Genomic DNA, 19,669 nt, shown 5'->3' with positions numbered 1-19,669 from the left:
TAACCGCAGATTTCTTTTTTCTTTTTTTTTTTTGTCGGTCATGGGCCTGAGCGCTGTCCCTCAGCTCTTCAGCTCAAGGCAAGTGCTCTACCACTTGAGCTACAGCGCCACTTCCGGTTTTCTGGTGGTTTGTTGGACATAAGAGTTTCACAGACTTTACTGCCCAGGCTGGCTTTGAACCATGATCCTCAGATCTCAGCCTCCCGAGTAGCTAGGATTACAGGTGTGAGCCACTGGCACCCGGCATAACTGCAGATTTCAAACCTTCTAGCTACTCTTACAGTATATCACTTAAAATGATAAAGAAAAATGTCCCACTGCAAACTGGCAAGAGAAAGGCCTCCATTTATTCAAGGGAGAAAAGCTTTTTTCAACAAGAAGTAATTAGAGAAAGAAGTAATTCAGAAAGCTTTTATACCATCAGGAACCTAAAGACCAGATATTCGTCATTCTCAAAATATAGTCATTTATCATTTTCATAAGTTTAACAAACAGCTTCCCTCTTGAAACACTTTGTTTTGTATTTCTGTTTTGTCTGTTTGACTTTGGTTTTAAGGAACAGCAGGAAAATAGGTAACAGTCTCCCTGGTTGTTTGGGTTTTTTTGCTTTTTGTTTTTTGTCAGTCCTGGGGCTTGAACTCAGGGGTGGGCACTGTCCCTGAGCTTTCTGGCCTAAAACTAACGGTCTACCACTTGAGTCACATCTCACCTCTACTTTTGGCTTTTTGATGTTTCATTGGAGGTAAGAGTCTCACAGACTTTCCTGCCCAGGCTGGCTGAAAAACCTCAGTCTTCAGATCTCAGCCTCCTGAGTAGCTAGGATCATAGGCATGAGCCACCAGCACATAGCTCTTCATGAATTTTTCATTTTTGGTGCCCCCTCCCCCATCCTGGGGCTTAAACTTGGCCTCAGCATTGTCCCTGAGTTTCTTTTTGCTCAAGGAGAGCACTCTACCACTTGACACAGTGCCACTTCTGGCTTTTTTGAGTAGTTTATTAGAGATACATGTCTCATGGAGTTTCCTGCCCAGGCTAGCTTAGAACCACGATCCTCAGATCTCAGCCTCCTGAGTAGCTAGCATTATATATCGTGGGGGCTGAACTCTGGGCCTGGGTGTTGTCCCTCAGCTCTTCAGCTCAAGGCTAGCACCCTACCACTTGAGCCCCATGACTGACAAAAAAAAAAAATTTCCATCAGTCATGCTTAAACTTGGAGTCTGAGTGCTATCCCTGAGCGCTCTCTACTCAAGGCTAGCACTCTACCACTTTGAGTCATAGTACCACTTTTAGTTTTCTGGTTAACTGGAGGTAAGAGTCTCATGGACTTTCGTGCCCAGGCTGGCTTTGAACCATGATCCTAAGACCTCAACCTCCTGAATAGCTAGAATTATAGTTGTGAGCCATCAGAGCCCGGGTCCAATATTTCTTCGAGTGACTAAAACTAGAGCCCATGTAAACATTAAAGAGCCTATGAGGGGCTGGGAAGGCGGCTCAGTGGTAGAGTGCTTGCTTCGCATGCATGCAGCCTTGGGTTCGATTCCTCAGCACCACATAAGCAGAAAAAGCCAGAAGTAGCGCCGTGGCTCAAGTGGTACAGCACTAGCCTTGAGCTGAAGAGCTGAGGAACAGAACCCAGGCCCAGAGTTCAGGTTCCACGACCAACCCAAAAAAACCCAAAACAAAACAAAACAAAAAGAGCCTATGAAATTCCCCCCATCCCCAATTTCTAGTTCCATTCCTGTAAATCCTTCCCATGAGGGCTGGGAAGGTGGCTCAGTGGTAGAGCGATTACCTTGCATACATGAGGCCCTGGGTTCGATTCCTCAGCACCACATAAGCAGAAAAAAAAGGCCGGAAGTGGCACTGTGGCTCAAGTGGTAGAGCACTAGCCTTGAGCTGAAGAGCTGAGGGACAGCACCAGGCCCAGAGTTCAGGCCCCACGACCGGACCCAAAAAAAAAAACAAAAACAAAAACAATCCTTCCCACAAAAAAATCAAATACCATAGAGGGAAGAAGGCTAACAACAGCAATACCTCTTACCTCTATAATGCTCCATTCTAGTGTGGTGGGTGATACCCTGGGACCGGAAACTGAGGCTCAAGATGTAACGAGGATCGGAGCTGTCTCGTACCAGGAAAGAACCATCGGGTTTCCCTTTCAGCTTCATCTCTGCATCTTCCCAATTCATTGGCCCCCAATACCAACCACACTATCAAAGACAGGAAACAGCCAACTAGTTAACAGAACAGAGTTTTCAGCACAATCTGTCTCACCAGAGGGAACCCCCCATTCTCTAAGACATGTGAGTATGTAAAAGCCATTAGAAGAATTCCAACTATGCTTCTACTCCTCTAGGTAACAAAGACTCGGGGACTGGGAAGGTGGCTCAGTGATGGAGTGACTGCCTTGAATGCATGAGGCCCTGGGTTCGATTCTCAGCAACATAAGCAGAAAAAGCTGGAAGTGGAGTTATGGTTCAAGTGTAAAGTGCTAGTCTTGAGCTAAAGAGCTGAGGACAGCGCCCAGGCCCAGAGTTCAAGCCCTATGACCAAAAAAAAAAAAAAAAAAAAGACTAATTCTACATTTTATTACTCAGGGACTATGAAGAAAACACTAGGTTTTCTGGTTAATCGGACTGTTTAAACATTTCTGAATTTAATTACATTTTTTGGCTCCAGTCCTGGAATTTGAACTCAGGGCCTAGGTGCTATCTCTGAGTATTTTTGCTCAAGGCTGGTGAGGTACCTCCTGAGTCACAGCTCCATTTGTCTTTTTTTTTGGGGGGGAGGGGGGTACTTAATGGAAGATAAGAGTCTCATGGAGTTTCCTGCCTAGGCTAACTCAAACTTTGATCTTCAGATCTCAGCCTCTGAGTGGCTAAGATTAACAGGCATGAGCCTGGTGCCTGGCTCCAAAACTCAGTTTTATTACATCTCTGGTGGAATAAAAAATACTGTTCTGTCACTGTAAATAGGGAAGCAAGGAAACTACTTCTAAAAACAATGAGAGCCTGGGTTCAAAACTCAAAACACAGGAGAAATGGTACCTGCCAGTCTTCAGGAATGACTTACCTTCTCCAACTCTCGGAGGCTGGCTGCAAAACTGCTTGAGTCAGGCCGGTAGAGGGGACACTGGAGGTGCTGAGGGGGCTGGCTGTGCAGAGATTCAGCTGCTCGGATGGGAGCAATCCGGGGAAATGCATCTACAGGGCAAGAGAGTGAAAGTTACTTGTTCACCATCACTGCTCCCACCCACACGCAAAACGCTCCCCCCAAAAAGAGATGCTAACTGAAGAGGGGAAAGGCATTAGAAGCTAAGCTGGAAAGGGTAGAAGCCAAAGCAGTGGGAAAGAGCTGAATGGGCTGGAACAAAAAGCTGTGTGGGCTCGTGTAAGCTGTGAAGGATGGGTGGGGGCATTTAACCCCAGAAAAGAGGTAGGGGAGCTGCTCACTAACCTGACTAAGGTGACTACTTCAGGGACTTCACCAGCCTAGAGCGATTCCAACTTCTCCCACCTAGAAGTGAAGTGCCAGTAAAGCAGCCTTGGAAATAGTGACTCGCTTACTTGCCCATGGAGAGTAATGATTTTGCCAGGCAAGTAGAAAACAATATGGACTGACTTTGTTCATTTTATTCCTTGGGTACAGGAGGCTGGCAAAGTAGGTATGGGCTACTAAATGCTTAGTACTTATTTACAAGGCTGCAATAAATACTAAAAGCTTAGAAAAATCAAAGAGCTTTGAAAACCAGCAACATATTAAACCTCTTCACTATCCTAAGAGTAAGGCAGATTCCTAAGTAACAGCTACTCAAGGACTACAAAGCACTGTCAGCAGTAGGCATGGAAAATTCAGTAGTCTTTTATCCCAAGAAAAATCAGATTCATCTCTGAGAAACTGGTTAGAAAAAATAGTTCTCGGCCTCAGTTCAAAGTTCTAGTCCAGCCAAGGGGAAAGATTTAAGCTTTCTTAAAAGTTGTTATTTCCATAAATAGATTTCTCCCATTCTTCCATTCTGACAAGTCTAGCCTCTAAGCTAAGCTAACCTGGGGCATGGGGTGGAGGAGGCGGAGGTAGGGGGAAAGACTGCAAGGAAGACCCCATCGGAGCCACAAGGACTGATGTAGGCAGCGTCCCACTGATATCATCTAGAAGAGAGAACAAAAGCAAAAGGGTCATAAAAATGTGCACAGAATGAAGTGAAGGCAAAGAATGGGAGGATTATTGGGCTGCCCTCTGGGGCAAAGTGGTCTGACTTTTACCCTATGTTTTACACAACTTAAAACTGGTTTGCTTTGCTTAGAAAGCAGTAGAGTAATGATATTTGTGGCTGCAGATTGAGGGCAAGATGAGTATAAAGCTAATTAACATATGAACAGTAAACATTACAGCATGCAGGTTTAACTGTCTAGGACGATGACAGGGGAGCTGAGAAAGGGACAGGAAATAATTGGGCCATCATTAAAAACCCAGGAGCCTGTCTGGCTCCTAGAAAAGAGTAAGTCCCTAGAGTTTACCCTCCCATTAAGGTGAGCTGGTAGAAAAGGGAGGAAGGAGACTATACCTAGGAGGCTGAGGCTTCTTCTTGGAGGAGGAGGGGGAGTTGGAGGATGTGGAGAGGTCAGGCCCCGCTGAGAAATATCCACATCCACAAGCGACACTGTTTCACCTGAGGGATTCACAGAGAAAGCAAGTTACAGAAGCACCTTGTCCAAAGCTGAGGGCAAAAGCAAAGTGAAACAAAGGGCAAACAAAGGAGGCTAGAGGTCTACAATTTCAAAGTGCACCCAAAATCTAATACTTCCTAGGGCTGGAATCACCCTGAACACTAATTAAAATTCTATCATTCATTCCTTTGCCCTGTTAAGAGCCAAGGTTTATTTATTAGGTTATGGCTGGTACTGGAACTTGAACTCAGGGCCTCACACTTGCTCAGGTTGAGTCACACCTCCAGCCAGCTTTTTGTTAGTTAATGGGAGATGGAGTATTATATATTTATCTATGTGGGCTGGCTTTGAAGTACAAACCTGAAGATCTCAGCCTCCAGAGTTGCTAGCATTACAGGTGTGAGCCACCAGTGCCCAGATGGCCAAAAGGTTCTTTAGGATTGACAGTGGAAAACCCATCTAATACTTTCTGTCACTGATTTACCTTAAACTAGAGATATAACCCTGAACAAGGAATCTTTTTTTTAAATCATATGAAACAATATCATTTGTCCTTGCAAACCAATTTCTGCCTTAGGGAGCAAGGCAAGTGGCATGTTATATGCCATGGAAACAGCTTTGCCACAAAGTGTTAAGAACTGCAGGGTAAAGCTGAATGCACACAAAGTTTCCCCATGTTAGCTTGGAGGGCTTTCCAGAGTATCTACCTGTAAAAAGTATCTACCTATAACATGTGAGTTAATTCTTTTCTTTTTCTTTTCTTTTCTTTTTTTTTTGGTCAGTTGTAGGGCATGAACATTGGGCCTGGACACTGTCCTTCTGCTCTTCAGCTCAAGGCTACTGATCTCCCACTTGAACCACAGCACAACTTTCAGTTTTCTGGTGGTTTGTTGAGTCTTACGGACTTTCTTGTCTGTCTTGGCTTTGAACTGTGATCCTCAGATCTCAGCCTTCTTAGTAGCTAGGATTAAAGGTGTGAGCCACTGGTGCCCAGCTTCAGTTAGTTCTTAATAGCTGAGGTTACAAAGTCTGAAAGTATACTTGTAACCCTAAAAATTGATTTCCATAATCAGCTAAAAGTCAAAACTTAAGGGGAAGCTCCACAAAAAAACTTGGGGAGATGGCACATGGTTTCCCTGACTTTCCAGCATGTCATCCAGTCTGTTCTCTGCCATATACCCATATGTTCTTGCCATTTGTGCCATCTAGACCCTAATTTGAATCACCAGAAAATAAAGGGTATTTCATTATCACAGGTTGGTGGTCAGGTTTGCTTTGGAAGGATTCATCTGTAGGTCAAAACACAGAACTTCTCAAACTTAGCCTTTGGAGTGTGATTTCCAATACCTTTTTCATATTCAGGGTTTAATTAGCTCTTAGCTGTATTTTAATGCTTCCCAATTGAAGAAATGAGGTGTCCAATATCTCTATAACCAGGAGCTAGATTTTCAGAATCTAAATACATAGTTTCACAAAGGTCTTAAACACTGATTAAGATAAAAGTAGAGGGCTGGAGGCATAGTAGTAGAGTGTCTAACATGTATGAGGCCCTAGGCTGGGCTTGAATCCCAACATTGAGGAAAACAAATGAACAGAAAAGCTATCTTCAAAGTCACCACTTGAGGAAGCTGGTTGGACTCAACACACGGTTTGGTAACCAACTTGTTGCCCTGAGCAGTGCAACAAGCATGGACAAATGTCTCCCAACATATTAGAGTTCTACGTTGGAGGTGTAGCAGTTAGATAAAAGATGTAATTGAAGGACTAGAGGTGTGGCTCAAATGGTAGAGTACAAACTATGAGCAAAAAGCTTATAAGCAGGCTCAAGACTGGTCAAGTCAATAAAAAAAATATGGAATTCAAGAGTCTGAACCTGAAATGACAAATTTGAGTATAACTTACTTTACATAGAAAATAGTTACTAAATAGAAAGACATATGCCCAAAAGGATAAGAAATCCTAGGTCTGCCAGGCGCTGGTGGCTCACGCCTGTAATCCTAGCTACTCAGGAGGCTGAGATCTGAGGATCGAGGTTCAAAGCCAGCCGGGGCAGGAGAGACCGTGAGACTCCTATCTCCAATAAACCACCAGAAAACCGGAAGTGGCGCTGTAGCTCAAGTGGTAGAGCGCTCGCCTTGAGCTGAAGAGCTCAAGCCCCACGACCGACAAAAAAAAATCCTAGGTCTGGAGTAAGAACAGCAGCCACATTTTCTACTACAATCAATGTCTATACAGATACAAACTCATAGTCCTGACAGCACAGCCAGCCAGCACAGCACAATCTATCCAGGTTTGGGGGGGGGGGGGGTGGATGGGACGACATGATGACAGAACTCACTGACATGCGTAACATCTTCCTTGAAATGCCCATTCCTAAATCATAATCCTTCTAATCACTTTTTCTTTCTTTCTTTTTTTTTTTTTGTCGGCTGTGGGGCTTGAACTCTGGGCCTGGGCGCTGTCCCTCAGCTCTTCAGCTCAAGGCAAGCGCTCTACCGCTTGAGCCACAAAAGCCACTTCAGATTTTTCTAGTGGTTTATTGGGGTTAGGCTTTGGGGTTGGGAGGTTGGTCAGTGGTAGAGTGCTTGCCTTGCATGTATAAGGCCCTGGGTTTGATTCCTCAGCACCACATAAGCAAAAAGAAAAAAAAGCCAGAAGTGGCGCTGTGGCTCAAGTGGTAGAGTGCTAGCCTTGAGCTGAAGAGCTGAGGGACAGTGCCCAGGCCCAGAGTTCAGGCCCCATGACTGGACCCAAAAAAAAAGTCTCACGGACTTTCCTGCCGAGCTGGCTTTGAACTGCGATCCTCAGATCTCAGCCTCCTGAGTAGCTAGGATTACAGGCGTGAGCCACCAGCGCCCGGCTTCACTTTTTCTTTTTTTTTTTTTTCCGGCTTCACTTTTTCTTTTTGCCAGTTCCAGGACTTGAACTCTGTGCCTCAAGCTGCTCTTTGGCTTGCTTGCTCACTTGGCTTGCTTGATCACAACTGGTGTGCTATTAGTTGAATCACACTTTCAGCCCAGTTCTTTGTTATTTTGGAGATGGAATCTCTTAGACTTTTCTGCCCTAACTAGCTTTGAACTGTTATCCTCCGATTTTAGCCTCCTGAGTAGCTAGGGTGACAGGCATGAGCCACCAACATGCAGCTCGATCACCTCTTTAGAGGACACATTATACCCTCTTGCCTCAAACTCCCCAGTGTGGAATTACAGGTGTGTGACAACACATCCAGCTAAGATTGACATTGTTTTTTAATGGCTTCTCAGTCACAACTAAGGAGAATATAACTTTCTGAGACTTGAGGTAACTTGAAAAAGACCTTCTTTCCTACAGTTTTTTTAATCAGGAGCTTCATATCCTATGAACAGAACAGAAGGTCTCCCTCTGAAACAGTTTGCCATAAAATGAGAAAGTAGTTATCCATTACTCAGAGGACATTCAACAGCTTTCCTACTTTAGCAACTGTGTTCCTTGCTAGAAGAGGAAAGACTTAAATTAGATAGAATGAAGAATGCTAACAGCTGCAAGAACTGCTAGCCCCTAAAATAGGTAAGATAAGCGCTCATGTAATCCCTTATGCCCCGAAGTCTTAAAATAGACCAGATAAGCTGGACACCAGTGGCTCATGCCTGTAATCCTAGCTACTCAGGAGGCTGAGATCTGAGAGTTGCAGTTCAAAGCCAGCCTGGGCAGAAAAGTTCATGAGACTCTTATCTCCAATTAAGACTCTTATTCTCTAGTTAAGAAGGGGAGCTGTGACTCAAGGAGTGGAAAGCTAGTTTCAAGCAAAAAAGCTCAGGGACAGTGAGTTCAAGCTGCAGGATAGGCAGGAAAGAAAAGAAAGAAGAGACAGACCAGATAAACCAGGGGCTGATAACTTGTGCTTGTAATCCTAATTACTCAAGAGAAAGACCTGGAGGACTACAGTTCAAAGCCAGCCTGGGAAGAAAGTCCATGAGAGTCCATCTCCCATTAATCAGCAAAAAGCTAGAAGTGAAGCTGTGGCAGCTGTGAATGAGAAAGCAGAGCAAGAGCTCAGGGTCTGGAGTTCAAACTCAAATACTGGCACAGACAGACGCACGCACGCACGCATGAGCTGGGCACTGGTAGCTCACACCTACAATCCTAGCTACTTAGAAGGCTGAGATCTGAAAATCGAAAGTTAGCCTGGGCAAGAAAGTCCATGAGACTCTTACTCCAATTAACCACCAGAAAACCAGAAGTGGTGCTGTGGCTCAAAGTGGTAGAATGCTAGTCTTGAGCAAAGGTACTCAGGGACAGCAACCCAAGTTCGAGCCCCACAAGCAACAAAAAGATAAAAGAAAAAAGAAAAAAAAAGAGCAACTATTCATGAATTTATTTTTTTTATTTTTTTATTTTTGTCAGTCGTGGGGGCTGAACTCTGGGCATGGGTGTTGTCCCTCAGCTCTACAGCTCAAGGCTAGCACCCTACCACTTGAGCAACAGTGCCACTTTCAGCTTTTTTCTGTTTATGTGGTACTGAGGAATCAAACCCAGGGCCTCATGCATACAAGGCAAGCACTCTATCCCTGAGCCAACCTCCCATCCCCACATGGATCATTTTTATCAGATAATCTATGAACTCCTTTGGAAGTAAGGATAGGACCTATATGACTTCTAGAGTTTTTTGTTGTTGTTGTTGTTGTTGTTTTGTGGGGCTTTAACTCTGAGCTTTGGAGCTATCCCTCAGCTCTTCAGCTCAAGACCAGTGCTCTACTGCTTGAGCCACAGCACCACTTCCAGTTTTCTAGTGGTTTATTGGAGATAAGAGTCTCACGGACTTTCCTGCCCAGGTTGGCTTTGAACCGTGATCCTCAGATCTCAGCCTCTTGAGTAGCTAGGATTACAGGCGTGATCCACCGGTGCCCAGCTGACTTCTAGAGTCTTTAATGCATTGTGAGACTATAATTTCTACTTGTAATTTATATGTGATGATTGTAAACTAAGCACTGTATAACTGCTAGGGATAGTCAATCATCAACAAGCAGACTATACCTCCTGGTACAAAGCACTGAAAGTCCAGAGCACATTCTACACCATAAAAATAGCTTCACCCTAATGAGGGAAATTACTGTAGACATGCCCAAAGCTCCCCTGGGAGGCATCTGCAAGTGTTTTCTTGACAGGTCTCTAAACACTCAGATGTCAAACGAAAGAGAAAAACATCATCCTTACCTGTGAACAGGGGACTGAAGGAGACTGGAGAAAAGGCACTTTGAGTTCTTGTCAATCTGGGTTTCCTGGGGAGTAAGAATAGAATAAAAGGGAGAAATGAACATGTATGCATTTAAATTACTACAACTCAATTCCAGATGCATTGAAAAACAAAGCAAAACTCCATTCATTGTCAGAAACACTTTTTGTGATAAAGCCTAAAATTTAAAGGAGAATAATTAAAGCAATTCCTTAAATAGATTTGGCTACCAAATTCACCAGCTTACAAAGCAGTGAGAAATCCCTTTGAATCTCTCTAAACTCAACACATTAAAAAAGTAGAACACCTTGAATGGTAATTAGCAAGTCCATTTCAAGAGAAAGAGAATCAGATAGAGTTATTTTCATTTGGGAGCCAAGAAAAATGCTCCAGACTTGACTAGGCACTTGAAACAATAGCTTTCCTTCTGGGTCCACCTCTAAGAGCAAGAGGTCCCCAAAGAAATTGGTAAAACCAGAAATCATATTCAGACTTGAGAAGGGCAATACAAGACACCTAATCTTCAACCAGAAGACTATTTCTGCCCAATTGCCCAGAGAACTGGGCCAAAGTCCTGGCTAAGCATTCTCAGGACAGAGGCTCTGCCTAGCACCCAAGCACATCCCTTCCTCTCTTAGTCACATACCTCTCACTCCTCTTTATTTATTTTGGTTTTTTTTTTTTTTTTTGGTGCTGGTCCAGGGCTTGAATTTAGCTTGGGTGCTGTGCCTGGGCATTTTTTGTTTGTTTGTTTTTTTGGGTCCAGTCATGGGGCCTGAACTCTGGGCCTGGGCGCTGTCCCTTAGCTCTTCAGCTCAAGGCTAGCGCTCTACCACTTGAGCCACAGCGCCACCTCCAGCTTTTTTCTTTTTGCTTATGTGGTCCTGAGGAATCGAACCCAGGGCCTCTGGCATGCAAGGCAAGCGCTCTACCACTGAGCTACCTTCCCAGACCTCTGACTCCTCTTTAATGCTGCTCCAGGGACTATACCTTTGATTACACACCAAAGACTGCTTTGTACAAATTTCAAATAGCATTTCAGAGAAAATAAAAAGAAATGAAGCCAGGGCATCAGTGGTTCATGCCTGTAATTCCAGCTACTCAGGAGGTTGAGATCTGAGAAGCCAGCCCAGGGAGAGAAGTCCCTGAGACTCCAATTAATCTCCAATTAACCACCAAAAAAGTTGGTAGTGAAGCTGTAGCTCAAGTGGCAGAGTGCCAGGCTTCAGTGAAAAAGCTGAGGGACAGTGCCCAGCCCCTGAGTTCAAGCCCCAGTATAAGCACATGCGCATGCGCGCGTGCACACACACACACACACACACACGGAAGAAATGAAAAAGACTTTACTCCATTCTTCCCAAAAATATGCTAAACTAAAAAACTAAACAAAAAAAAACCCTCCACCTGACTACAATGCAAAAATCACAATGCAAATAGCTTTTTCCTTTTCTTTGTACCAATACTAAGGCCTGAACTCAGGGCCTCGCACTCTTGCTTGGCTCTTTCGCTCAATGCTGTTGTTATACATATACACTTGAGCCATATCTCTACTTTTGTCTTTTTGCTATTAATGGAGGTAAGAGTCTCATGGATTTTTCTGCCCCAGCTGGCTTCAAACTGCGACCCTCAAATCTCAGCCAACTGAATAGTTAGGATTACAGGTCTCTAGGACCCAGCTAAGGCAAAAATATTGAGGTGATGGAAATAGGCTACATGTTCAACGATGTAGTTCTGGAGACTATATAAGTTTGTCAAAATTAGTAGAACTAGACACCCGAAAGAGCTGAATTTTATGGCATTTAAATGATACCTCAATCAACCAGACTTAAAAAAAATCTCAACCTACAATTGACTGATACCAAGCATTATAACTATAATTATGTGGTTCCTGACTACATACGTTATAGTTGGCTCAACTTCCAAAAAGATTCTCACCCAAAAGATTAAATAGAAGGTAAACTGTCTTAGCTTTCAATTGCAATCAAGAGGGAAAAAAAATCCAAAATGAAATCCTACTTTAAAGTTATTTGGCTTCAGAAGATGTTTGTGTATTTATTTACCTTTCAGAAAAGCTTCATCTGAGCTCCTTAAAATGCAAACAAAATTCTAAAACCACACGATCCTCCTAAGGAAACACTGGTGAGTTCCCTTCTCTTGACCAGTCTTCACACCCTGTGTCATGCTGAGGCTTGAGCGATCTAACGGCATACACTGAACACCACCCCCACAGCATTATATACAAACAAAACAAACATAGTCCCTCTGTTTATAAAAGTTCGTGATTGCAGCTTGGTGCCAACAATCCAAATGGCTAGAATGGAATATAAATTCCACTGAACATCAACCTTAAGACCACTAAAAAGCTTCTAAACTGAGTTTTGTACGATAACTTGTGGGTACATTAAACTCAGCAAGTAGAAACCAAAGCACTGGCCTTTGAAAAGGTTCACACCTCAGCCATTTGGCTGTTTGCCTCTTTTCAAAGGAAGCTGCATTACTCTGCCATCTGCCCATGCTGAGGACGAGTCTCTCCAGTGCCAAGCACTGAAGAACGGCAGTACCCAAATGCACACATCTTGCGGAGGCCTTCTCACTTCAGCTCATCTTCTCCCCACCCCCGACATTTTGAAGAAGAAAAATCATAGTTCCTAGGCTCTAGAAAAAGAAAAACATCTGAATCTAAACTCAGGCAGAGCCATTTTAGCGTGCCAGGATGGTTTTTCTTGGCAAATAAGGGTGCTTCAGAGCTGGAAGCGAAGAAGTAAAAGGTCTAAGAGACTGAGAGGCTAATAATAAATACCTGTACTTCCTTCTCTCTTCAAGGAAATGCTGCCTAACTAAACACCCAAAGCAGCATTCTACTGGCAGTCATTTGGGGGGGGGGGGGATCTAAATGACTATTAAAAGAGAAGGTGGCTCAGTGGTAGAGTGCTTGCCTCCCATGCATGAAGCCCTGGGTTCTATTCCTCCAAATAAACAGAAAAAGCCAAAAGCGGCGCTGTGGCTCAAGTGGTAGAGCACTAGCCTTGAGCTGAAGAGCTGAGTGACAGCGCCAGGCCCAGAGTTCAGGCCCCTGGACCGGAAAAAAGAAAAAAAAAAGGGGAAAAAAATGAATGATTAACACAAAATTGAAAATTGAGGGTGGCATTTCATTTATCTAAGGGAAAAGTAAAATGTAATCAGGAAGCAACACTGGGGTCTTCAAAGGTACTGGTAATATTCTAAACATATGCCAAGCTTAATTGTAAGACCTAGGTATGTATTTGTTATTCATGTACATATATCTTTTATATCTTTTTGTATATATTAAACATCTGGAATGATAAAAAGCCTATTCTAAACTGATTTTTTGGAAGGCAAAACTTTTTTGGAAGGCATCACGAGTGTTACGGTTTCAGATAAATATTTTAAACTAACCTTCTGTATGACATACCCATGTTATTAATGCCTCCCCACATCACTCTGACAATGGGCAGGTACAAAGTTAAGCCATTATAATTTTGCCAGTGGGCCACTTGTATCTTAGTAGCAGAAACATTTCAGTGGTAGATTGAGATGGGATAGGATTTGGTGGGTTATGCCTCTGGTAACTCCACAGGATGGGGTCAAAGGACTTGGGCTAGAAGTCCTTTTGTATCATTGTCTGTGCCTCTGTTCATCTCTACTGTCTGGTAACAAGGTTTATAAGATAAAAGCAGTTATAAGTAGCCGGGCGCTGGTGGCTCACGCCTGTAATCCTAGCTACTCAGGAGGCTGAGATCTGAGGATCGCGGTTCAAAGCCAGCCCGGGCAGGAGAGACCGTGAGACTCCTATCTCCAATAAACCACCAGAAAACCGGAAGTGGCGCTGTAGCTCAAGTGGTAGAGCGCTCGCCTTAAGCTGAAGAGCTGAGGGACAGCGCCCAGGCCCAGAGTTCAAGCCCCACGACCGACAAAAAAAAAAAAAAAAGCAGTTATAAGTATGAGATTAGATAGGATAATACCACATAGATATAAGATATAACCACTGTCAGTTTTCAAATTCCTTAAAACCTAAAATATAAACAATAAAATAGTAATGCCTTCCACCTTGGTGACCACAGATCCTCTCTACTGATGCTCTAAGACATATACATAGTCTTTTCCAAAGTAATTTCCAAACTAGGATGCCCAAATACTTGGTTGACTTAGGGTCCCAATGTACCTCTTGCCCTTGTTTAAGAACACAGTGCCAAGTCAAGCAGCCTGTGCCATTTCCAACACATCATAAGCCAGTGTCTGTCCATGTGCTACAGGCACAAAAACCATGTGTTCATTTTTAGTTCCAATACACAGACATCTGTGCAGCAAGGTCAGATCCAAAATGCCACCCTAAACCAGCTAAAGAACCCATAGAAGGAACCACCAGGGAAAAGCCAAGAGGCTCAGTCCAAGTCATAAAACCTTAGGAATGACATTGGCTGGGAAAGTATTGAGATGTGAAAGGCACAAGACTCAAAGGGTTAGAGATTTCTAAAGCCCGGGAGCTAGTTCTAAGAGAGCTGCCAACCACAACTACTTTTTGGAAAGACAGTTAAAAAGATCAACAGAGTGTAGACCCAAAACCCAAACGGCCAGGACTTCCTTACCATGCCATAAAATTATTTTGCTCTCAATATGTTGTGCTCTAACATAAAAAGACTCCTATAGACCTCAATACCCACAGAAACAGTGAAAAAACTTTCTGAGCTGGGTGTCAATGGCCCAAGCCTATAATCCTAGCTTCTTATGAGGCTGAGAATGGAAGGATCACAATTAAGAGGCCAGGCAGAAATTTGTGAGACCCCCTCCCCTAACCCTAGCTGGGTTCACTGAAGTGTGACTGTCATTCGAAAGTATACTGGAGGTACACAGCTCCAGGCCATCCAAGGCAGAAAAGTTTGCAAGATTCTTTCTCAACAGAGGGAAGCTAGACACAGTGGTGCACACCTGTCATCTCAGTAGCAACAGGCAGTCTAAATAATAGGCAAATTGTAGTCCAAGTGCCTGTCAAAAATAACAAGTACAAAACATGGCCAGAGGCATGGTTTAGCAGCAGAGCATCTACTTAGCAAGCATGAAGCTCTGAGTTTGAACCCCAGTACCACTAAAAAATAAAATGAGTTTCTCCTGGGGCTGGGAAGGTGGCTCAGTGGTAGAGAGCTTGCCTTGCATGCATGAGGCCCTGGGTTCGATTCCTCAGCACCACATGAGCAAAAAGAAAAAAGCCGGAAGTGGCGCTGTGGCTCAAGTGGTAGAGAGCTAGCCTTGAGCTAAAGAGCTGAAGAACAGTGCCCAAGCCCAGAGTTCAGGCCCCACAACCAGACCCCCCCCAAAAAAAAAGTTTCTCCTGTATGACAGGTCTGTCTAAGACAGCAGAGTCCCAAACTGATGCCAATATAGCCTGTAAAAATCATCATAGAACTATGAGGACTGCCAGTAATAGCCTCAATGGTTGAATTCAGTAAAAACAAGTCTTTAAAAGAGAAAAAGGCACCTATTCCCAACCAAGTGTATACCATATGACAATTCAAGGGCATATCATGCTGTTTCTCACCAAATCCAAAGGAAGACAACCAGCTCAACATATGTGAAGTAGACAAGGGACGTCCACTGCTTTTCCTGAAATAGCAAAGCTCTATATTACATTGAGGCCCACAGGCATCAAGCCCAGTTCTCTGAATTACAACATATGTGTGGTATAAGGCCTAGCCTAGTTCCTAAGAATAGAAACCTGATTAATTGGCAGGCTCATTTCTTACTTCACTTAAAAGGCATTCTCTAAGCCTGGTGTGGCAGGGGCTCACACGTGTAATCGTACTCAGGAGGCTGAGATCTGAGGATCGTTAGCCCATCTCCAATTAACCACCAGAAAACCCAAAGTGGCTTGTGGCTCAAGTGCTAGAGCACTAACTAGCCTTTAGCTGAAGAGCTCAGGCACAGTGCACAGGCCCAGAGTTCAAGCCCCATGACCAAAACAAAAAACAAAAAAACAGTGTTCTCTAAGCTAACTTATACTCCTTTAAGACTCAGTAATATCCAAGAGGTCCATTTGGTAGACCCAAGAACAGGTGAAAGGAAGTCAAGTTTTGCTTAGTGTTAAATATAGGAAATGCTAAGTATTATAAAATGCTAGCAGTACTTTCTAGTCTAGCTGTGGTAAAGGTAGGCAGTAAAGGCAGATGTTGAGAATTATGCCTAGAGGTTATTATAAATGCTCAAATTACACAGCAAGAACAGCAGAGGCCCATAATTAACTCCAACCAACAATAAGGAGGAAGACACACACCCTTTGGCAAAAGACTGAAATTTCTCACTGCTCCCAGGTCCTACCAATCAAGCGACTAAGCTAAAAATCCAAACTCATCCTTTTTCTCAACAAGGCAGACTTGTGTGGAGGTACAGATCCACAAAAATCACACCCACCCTAGCCAGATTTACCAAGTTTCTCACAGCTGTGAGGCTGCCAGCAAGACTGGCACATAGTAAGCTGTGGAAAAGCTAACAAGTAGCACCAAATCCTAAGCACAGAAAAATTTACCAATTTAGTTTTATTACTTCTCTTCCAAAAGGTACAAAATAGTCCATCTATATTTCTTTTGTCTTCATTCTATTTCTATAGGAACAGGAACAAGATAGCTATTTCTCCCATTTTATGGATGAAACAGGGATGTATAAAGACAAATTTGGCCTCCATCTCATAGATAATGTTGGAGTTCTAAATAGAATCTAGACTTTCACATTCTTTTTTTATTTTTTTTTGACTTTCACATTCTTTATACAACATGCTGCCTCCAAATACCAGTCAGCCAAACGTTTACACACAAATGCCTAGCTCTTCTCCAATTCATCAGAAAAAGCCCTTGGACCAAAAAATGTAATTCTCCAGTGCCCTGAACTAAGCTTCTTTGCAGAAGTAGAGCCCAGTTTCCTCTGCAGCAAAAATCTGTATTGTGCTTAGTGTGAGGGTTGGTGGCAGAGCAGCCGCCAATGACCATTAAATTCTGCTTCGAAAGGCAAAACATCATATAATATTATATGCCTTGTCCTCTTCTTAATCTATTAGCTGTAACAGCTAATTTCATGCCACACCTCATATTTTTCATCTCTGGAATATTAGCCCAAATCCTGGTCAATATGTAACAAAGGCAGGGAAAACCACAAGAAAATTAGCAATCTATCCTATGTTATTACCCACAGCTTCAATCCTGCCTTCCACTCCCGTCTGATGAAAATTCTGTCTGTACTGGTAGGTGGATCACCTAACATGCACATGCACACACATACACACACAAACACACACAAACTTTTTTAGCAGTCACACACTTTTTAAGACCTGAGTTCTTGGGATGAGTTCATCAGGAAACAAACAGAGAAATATGGTCCTGCCTGAAGGGGCAAGACATTGATTTCTTTATGGAGTTTGGATTTGGTCTGATCCCCAAGAGAAACCCATGGCACAGCTGTTCAGGAAGGGCAACAAAATAAATTGAGTGCACACTTGCCTCTTGGAACACCAAAATATCCATGAGAAGTCCATGGGTAAGTGGTTCAATTACAGGATCAACTGGGGAGCTTTTTAAAATTCAAATTTTTGGCTCCAAACATATAAACCTTTTCAAAAAGCTCCACCAGTGATTCTAGTGCACAGCAAGGTTATCAATATATATGATTTTTTTTTTTTCTGTCGGTCGTGGGGCTTGAACTCTGGGCTTGGGCGCTGTCCCTCAGCTCTTCAGCTCAAGGCTGAGCATTCTACCACTTGAGCTACAGCGCCACTTCCGGTTTTCTGGTGGTTTATTGGAGATAGGAGTCTCACGGTCTCTCCTGCCCGGGCTGGCTTTGAACCACGATCCTCAGATCTCAGCCTCCTGAGTAGCTAGGATTACAGGCGTGAGCCACCAGCGCCCGGCCATATATATGATTTACCAGTTCTTTGGCCTTGGTTTTGGGAGAGAGGGAGGGAAAGAAAAGAGAATTCATCATATAAGCGACATCAAAAACAAAGCTAGGCCTGGTGTTAAGACCCATTCAGAACTAAAATCCATAATGGCAACCTTCATCAAACGAAGTCTCATTTCACTGACACAAAACTTGGTTGTTTAGAAACTTGACAGCTTTCTAAACCAATACTACTGATCTCATTGAATGTCAAAAATCAGTCCACCCTTTAAGAATTCAAGCAAAAAACAAAAACCTTCAATGTCTAAGTCTGGAACTTTCACTTATTGGCCTTAATGTTTAAGTTTGGAATTTTCATTAGTTGGCCTCAATACCAATTTTCATTAACTGGCCTACAGTACCCATGTCTATACTTCACTCACACTTAGAATTTTCACCTGGGCTTCAGAGAAAGCAAGCAAAGCTATTTTCTATTCCCACAGGCAGTGGTCAGTACACAGGCTTTAGACAGCAAGTACATCTAAGGGAAAAAACCAGGAAAGCATTAAACCAAATTTAAGATACCCAACTGACTGATGGCCTATACTGCATACGGTCCTTAGCCTCTATGCATGCATGAGGCTGAAGGGAAGAAGGGAGTGCAGGTCCACAGAAAAACCAGCAAGGTGGCCAACATAATAAGCAAAGTAATCAACACCCAGCCTTTTGTGCAAGGCCCATTTCCAGCAACCTCCCTGTGGGGGTAACGGTAGACAAGACACCTTAGAAAAACTTAAAAAAGTGAGGCCAGGATGGGGGTGGGCAGATGGTTTCAAGTCATTCCCAAAGAGCGTGTTGCCAACCAGCAGAGAAGTGTCACGGAGTGTGAACTCTCTTAAGAGTGAAAGCTGTTTCCACAATTAGCTCTTGATCTGAAAGCAAGATGTCACCACCTTTAGCCTCAAGTGTGCCTCTTCGCAAAGATCATGAGAACTGTTAGGATGATGCTAACAGAAAAAAAAAGAAAAAAAAGGCAAGTTTGTGGCCAGCTCCCCCGACCCCCAGACGGTCTCACCTCCCCGAGTCCAGCTCCCGGCCCACAGAGCCTCCCATGTCCGTCAGGCTCGCAGCAGAAGCAGCCAGCTCTCCTGAAGGCCTCTTGCCGGTGCCATCCCCACCTCCCGAGCCACCGTTGCAGCTCTTGGTGCGAAAGAGGCGACTGAGGCGGATTTTGAAGGAACCCTTCCTAGAAGGGCCCGCGTGGGGCCGGAGGGGCCCTGGAGGCAGCGGCGGCGGCGGAGGTTGCGGTTGCTGCTGCTGCTGCTCCCCTCGATTCAGCCGCCCTGAAGGGACCAAGTCCTGCAGTGGGAAGGGCGCCGGAGGTAATTCGGGGCCTGGGGGCTGCAGCAGAAGCCGGCTGCCCCCTCCTCCTCCACGGCCGGGGCTGCTGAGCTCCTCTTCCGAGCAGCTGTTAGTCTCCAGGCTCTCGGCCTCCGATTCCAAGCCTTCCAGGACCAGCAGCGCGTCGCTCGTTTCGGTGGGGTCCTCCCCGGCCTGCGGGGCGGCAGCAGGCGGCTGGGGCAGCGGAGGGGGCGGCTGCGGGGGGCACGGGCACGGACAGCAACCCCCACCGACCGTCTTGACCCCCGGCCCCGCCGGCTGCCCGAGCCCCAGAGCCGCTAACTGTGCCTCTAGTCCAGCGACCGGGCCCCAGGAGCGCTCGAGCGCCAAGCCCGGTGGCAGGGCCTTGGGGTCCAGGGCACAGCGGTGCCGGGGACACAGCAGTTCCGAGGGTCCCGGCTCCGGAGCCGCCTCCGCGTCCTCCTGCTCGGGCGGTCGACCCACGTTGCGGAACACCATCAGCTGCGGCGGCCGGGAGCCCCGCGGGCCGGGCCGCGCGAGGAAGGGGGGC

General features: G+C 44.7%; 1 protein-coding gene across 1 annotated transcript in view; it reads right to left on the bottom strand.

The window, feature by feature from the left end:
- Window positions 1-19,617, bottom strand: part of Socs7 (suppressor of cytokine signaling 7) — a 34,946-nt gene extending 15,329 nt beyond the window's left edge. Inside the window, exons 1-6 of the mRNA XM_013038079.1 lie at window positions 18,833-19,617; window positions 9,861-9,925; window positions 4,565-4,669; window positions 4,047-4,148; window positions 3,073-3,203; window positions 2,042-2,210 (exon numbers count right to left, since the gene is read on the bottom strand). Coding sequence (XP_012893533.1) covers window positions 2,042-2,210; window positions 3,073-3,203; window positions 4,047-4,148; window positions 4,565-4,669; window positions 9,861-9,925; window positions 18,833-19,617 — 1,357 coding nt within the window. The remainder of the gene's footprint in view (window positions 1-2,041; window positions 2,211-3,072; window positions 3,204-4,046; window positions 4,149-4,564; window positions 4,670-9,860; window positions 9,926-18,832) is intronic.
- Window positions 19,618-19,669: the final 52 nt, after the last annotated feature.

Source organism: Dipodomys ordii, unplaced genomic scaffold (genome assembly GCF_000151885.1).
Source record: "Dipodomys ordii isolate 6190 unplaced genomic scaffold, Dord_2.0 Scaffold7, whole genome shotgun sequence".
In the NCBI taxonomy this organism is placed as follows: domain Eukaryota; kingdom Metazoa; phylum Chordata; class Mammalia; order Rodentia; family Heteromyidae; genus Dipodomys; species Dipodomys ordii.
The sequence above is the reverse complement of the archived record's forward strand: the minus strand, read 5'-3'. Positions and strand labels throughout refer to the sequence as shown.